This window comes from Carya illinoinensis, chromosome 7 (assembly GCF_018687715.1).
Source record: "Carya illinoinensis cultivar Pawnee chromosome 7, C.illinoinensisPawnee_v1, whole genome shotgun sequence".
NCBI classification, from domain to species: Eukaryota; Viridiplantae; Streptophyta; class Magnoliopsida; order Fagales; family Juglandaceae; genus Carya; species Carya illinoinensis.
The window spans coordinates 30,640,432-30,646,473 of NC_056758.1; the positions used below are offsets into that span (position 1 = coordinate 30,640,432).

The 6,042-nt window shown below is 35.8% G+C and overlaps 1 protein-coding gene across 1 annotated transcript; it reads right to left on the bottom strand.

Annotated features, from left to right (window-relative positions):
• Window positions 1–4,598: 4,598 nt before the first annotated feature.
• Window positions 4,599–5,150, bottom strand: LOC122316316. Its single transcript, XM_043132848.1, has one exon. It carries the CDS (start codon window positions 5,148–5,150, stop codon window positions 4,599–4,601), a length of 552 nt encoding a protein of 183 aa, XP_042988782.1.
• Window positions 5,151–6,042: the final 892 nt, after the last annotated feature.

A 6,042-nucleotide genomic window follows, 5' to 3' on the forward strand; every position in this document is an offset into this window, starting at 1 on the left:
CGTCCAAACTCTTAGTTTCTTTGAAACAATGCACCATTCTCTTCTAAGAATGATATAAATCCAATACCATTCGTTTTAAGAAATGATATGAAAATAGTAGGACGTAACTAATAATTTCTTAACAAAAACTCATTATTTTGTTTAGCTACTAGAATACCAGATATACATTTAGATATATTGTGAACTTTTATACTCGATATTTCTTTTTAAGGAGCGCATTCGAGACATTCATTTTAAACATATATTCTTTAATGTCTTTTCTCTACATAGTTTCAATTATTTAACTTCATGTGCATTAATCATAATGAGCTTTTGATACACGTATCATTCATTTAAACTATCTCACAGAATCAATAGATCTTTTATTATGAGATATTCAATAAAATTATTGGTTTAGAGCGATCATTCAGGGATGCTCAATTTTTATTCCAAGAAAACTTTTATCATCAATAATTCATAACAAGTATAAAAAATAAATAAAATTTGTATATAAACTATGTGAATAAACATAGAATTTTATCAAATAATAATAAGGAATATAATATTTAATATTCACTTTGAGGATTGCAAATAATATATTGAAAAAGTTACTTGAAATAGAATACTACTAGTTTCAGAATCAACAAAATCTCGTCCTGATAACGTGTTATGAAACTAAAAAATAAATGATATTGCAAGAGAAATAGGATATTGTAAGAGAAATAATTGTTATTCAATGCAAAAATATGATCATATACTAGGGGTGAAAACCGACATATCGGTTTCGGTTTTGGACAAAAACCGAGACCGAACCGATATGTCGAAACATCTGAAAATCTCGACCGAAACCGGCCGGAGAAGGGGAGGAAACCGTCGTCCTCGGTCTCGGCGTAACTCCGGTCGGTTCGTCGGCGTCGTCGATGGCTGTGTGCGCCGTGAGAGAGAGCGAGAGACCACGGTGACTGCGTGGCTGGCGAGAGAGAGAGATACGAAGAAGAAGAAGAAGAAGACGAAGGGAGAGAGAAAGAGAGAGAGAGAGGAGCGGCGGCTGGTGAGAGAGAGAGATACGAAGAAGAAGAAGACGAAGGGAAGAGAGAGAGAGAGAGAGAGAGAGGAGCGGCGGCTGGTGAGAGAGAGAGATACGAAGAAGAAGAAGAAGAAGAAGACGAAGGGAAGAGGAACGGCGCTGTGTTAACCCTAGGGTTAAACGGCGCCGTTCCTTTTATTATTTTTTTTAACTATTGAGTCCTAAAACGACGCCGTTTCACTTAAGTTTAAGTTAAACGGCGCCGTTCCATAGGTGATGTTTTTAATGCACAGGATTTAAACGGCGCCGTTCCACTTAAATGAGTGAAACGGCGCCGTTTAGATAAGTAATATTTTCAAAAAAAATATAAATAATATAGTCGGCCGGTTCAGCGGTTTTTCCCTGGGCGAACCGCGAACCGAACCGGCCGACGTCGGTTTGGCTTAAATCCTACCGCCGGCCGACCGGTTCTCTGACGGTTTCGGCCGGTTCCGTGCGGCGGCGACCGGTCTGATCGGTTCCGACCGGTTTGTCGGTTTTTCTGTACAGCCCTATCATATACAAGTGAATGATACCCATATATATATAAGTATAAAGGAGTAGGTATAATTTTATTTTTAATTGATGGCTAAAGATAGATCTTAATTGATGGTTTAATGGTCTTAATTAATAGCTAAAAATTGATATTATTGATGATTAAATAATCTTAATTGATAGTTAAAGATGGTCATACAAATAAGTTTATAACCTTATAAAGATATTTAATTATTCACTTTTCTATCGTTGAAGGTTCTAACCTTGGTAACGGGATACACGTATAAGGTCGGATAACTCGGCTAATATAGACAAGTGCCTAAATTGCATTGATATCCAAATATGGATTTGGGTATAGCCAGATCTAGATCCGGATGAACAATCTTACTAATCTTAATGTCCGTCGTTGTGTTCGAACTGATCTATTGTAGGTAGCCGTCTTATCCAACCCACAATAAATTATATATGTTACTTTCATAATAAGGTGCTGTCGTCATTTTACAGCTAAATAGTAGGTGATCACAAGAATCAAGCTCTAAGCAATCAGTACTTCTAGATATTGGTTTCAATCTGATCCTATATATGAAATTACGCTTAATAAAGAATCTCTCTCTCTCTGTCTCTCTCTCTCTCTCTGTATATATATAATATATATACATATTATACCATATAATTAGTGAAGCACAAAGCTGCTCTTTTTCTACGTATATATATACTAAGCCACGCCATTTCTTTCTCTTAATCATTTAAATCAAACTAAAAGAGTAAAATTTAAAAGTTCATATATAATAAAATCATTCATTATCACAATATTTTATCTTCTTTCATTTATATGTATTTCATTAAAATTAGTAATAAGAAAAATCATGTTTAAGAGGAATAGAATTAAATTAAAAATAGAAAAAATGTCCGGCGCATAGCGTTTGTTCGATTAGTTATTAATTACTTTAATTTTCAAACTTCACACTTACAGGAGGAGGAAGCTAAGCTTAAATTCAATCTTCTTCAGCCTATATAAATTATTTCTTCATAAAAGAATTAATTAATGAATATCATTGCTATTTAACCAATATAGCATGGTTCATTAATCTTCATGCACTTTAATTTACAGCTGAATAGTTATGATAATGAGAATTAATGATTAATTTGTACAAATCTTAATAGACAAGCTGTAAGCTTTTTGTGAAAAAGTGGACTCATTATAAAAGAGTATATATTTTTTTTAAAGGGATTCATATTTTTATAAAAGATATGTACGAGACTTGTATAGCATTACGATGCATGCATCATCATGTACAATATCTTTAATTTGTCCATGTTTGTTTTCTAACTCATTATTGTACGTTTGGTTGAGGAAGCTGGCTTTTCTCACTAATATTCCAGCTACTTTAATTAGAGTGATAATTAATTTGTTTTATGGATGTGGAGTATAACTTCGGAGAAAGCTAGCTAAGTAGCGGCCCAGCTCATTGGCTTTTGTTATAAGACAGCTGCGACAGTCTATTCTATATTTAAGAGATTTTAATTAGCTTTGCTTCCACAATCAACCATGCATCTCGCTCGTAACGTAACGTAACAAATTACAAATACTATATATGGTACTATATGTTAGCTAATTATATACCATTAAAATTCTTATTCTTCGATCTTTCTGATCATTAGGTATACCATGTAATCGATCTGCTGCATATTATATATAAAATGTGACACTTTAGTCGATGATCATCTTTAATTTATTTTTATACAGAAGAAGAACTTAAAGGTAAGCTTTCATTATATATAGTAAGATGATCATGAGAGTGTAATATGTAAAATTTTCTATATATATATATATATTATATTATATTGCATATAAATTCAAGGCAAGCTTTCATTAATGCAGCCAAATTAATAATGTTTAGCATTTGGAAATAGATATCACGCGGTGATGGTGATAATTAATTAATGTGTAGCCAAAACGTCGATTCTTGAACCACCCAATTGACGGTCATCCTTCAGATTTATGGGAATTTTGCTTGAGATCATGTACTGAGTATATAATGATCTATATGTCATGAAAAGACGTGCGGATCGAGTGTTATTTTTCAAACTATAAGATATATATATATATTGGCTTGATTATATATAAATATATATTTCAAACTATTCATAATAATAATTTTCATTTCTTACTTATATATATATAATATAGCATTCTGATCATCGCTTTGCCTCCTTTCTGATATGCTGATCATCTCGATCGAGGAACCAGCTAGAGAAGGTTATGAATTCGATTGTCAAGACCCCAGAAAAGAGAGGAAAACATAAGACATGTATTGCATTTAATTACTCGGTCGTAATGTTACATCATCAATGGATGCAGCATGGCGCGCAATTTCTCTATGCGTGAGGGCTAATATATTATATATATATATATATATATATATATATATATATTATTACATATATATAGAATATACAAGAAAAATCAGCTAGAAGCAATATCATCCGCGGCCCCTCCGTGCACGGTGCATCCTTCTCTGATGCATGCATGCCGCCTCCGAATTGCCAATTTAAAAGAATGCTGGAGAAAGAAAAGAACATAAAAAACAATAACTTCCCCCAGAAACTCACAAACTAAGCAAATCTATATATAAAATTAATGGACATAAGACCTGCATATATATACAAGTCATGAATTAATTAATCCAATATCAACCTAGACATCGATGGAATTAACACGGCCTACAAGTACAAAAAGGACATCACTAAGAGAATAGAAACAACTTAATTTTATTTCCTTCAATTTCTTGTTCATCCAACAGCTCCATTCCTTTCTTCAAATTCTCGTCGTTGTATTATCTGCATCTACTTCCATATCTTCACCCGTTCAAACAAACCGAACTCTTTGGCCAACTTTTGGTCCAATTTCACCATGAAAAACGGAACGTAAAAATATGAAAATTGACTTGGACGGGGGGAAAAATGATGCATGCATGCACAAGAACTTTGAGAAGTAGGCAGACTTTCATGCATTATATATAACCACACACGTTAATTCTCTCTCTCCACCCCTCAATTAACCAATTGACCTCTGCTTCATATCATGGTAACGACGATCAGCCGAGTTCATGCGTTGGAGCCTTATCTGTCTGTAGAACTGAGCTATGAACTCGTCGGCCTTCGCGTCGATCATCTCGTCCCCGCCACAGTCGGCGTAAGCCTCATCATCACCATCGTCATTATCCTCGATCCGATCGAGCTCCTGGAGGTTAACGGCGGACGCGTACCGGCTCGCACTGACTTCAGAACACGAAGAGGAGCTATAGCCAGAACGAGATACGGGGGACCGGACATCCTGATCTGATTGTTCGGGCGCCATTGGGGACGATGGCATGGATGACCTGCCCGCCTGGACCTGGTTGATGCGATCGTGCGGGCTGGTGCGAAAGGATTTCGTCTTCTTAGGCCTGCGCAGTATAAACGATGCTGCTTTAAGAAGCTGCACTGCACCGCGCTTCTTTTTCTGACCCGCACAACCGGGAGCCTTCTTGATGCAGTTCTGATCAGGGATAGGATCCTGGTCTTTAGTATCATTCTCGACGCCGAGGATGGTGTCTGCAGGATTCATTTCCATTAGGAAAAGGGTGAAGAGAAAGGGTACTCTTCGCTGTGAATAATATTTGTTAGGGTCGCTACCCTGCGCAAAGCAGGGGTAGACGCGGAGAGAACCGTTGTGGGAAACTCAGAAGCAATTGCTATTATATCAAGACATAGACAAATAGCGTAATATTAATTTTTTTGATAGGAATTGCAACATATAATAGGCATGATAAATTGTATAAGGTTTAGGCTCTTACATTATTGTTTGAGTGGAAAAACTGCATGTGTAGAAGCTTGAGAGCGACGGACGTTAACTAGATGCCATAGATTAAATGGGCCGATAACCCAAAAATAAAAAATGAAAAAATTACAGTCTGGCATGTATATATTTGGCGGAATAACAAAAATATGTTCAGCATTATAAAAAAATAGAAGAGGCTGACTAAGTGATTCAGAGTAGGAGAAACAAAAGCCAATTGGTGATCAGAACTCAATCGGTCAATCAAAATATCTGCATCTGCACCAAGAATTCAGACTTAAAAGTGGTATCATAGGGCTTTGGAAATTGCTTAATTCACAAGGCCTCCACCATGAGCCCAAGCACTGACAAGTTTATTGTGATTTTATACCTTGATGATCAAGCCAGCTAGCCGGCCGCGCCATGCATACATATATATATATATATATATATATGTATATCGGCCTGTTGGTTTGTTTTTCTTCGCTTGACAGGGTGTTGATGATGTGATCATAAAAATGAAATCGAAGGAGTACTCATCTTAGAATTTAATTGAAGTACGTCTTTAAGGGTCAATTACTTTCTGTAGCAACGTATAAATCATGAATGTTAAGAGTTACCATGCTTAAAGACTAGCAATCCACGCATCGTGAGTCAAGATCACGAGGTATATACGCAACCC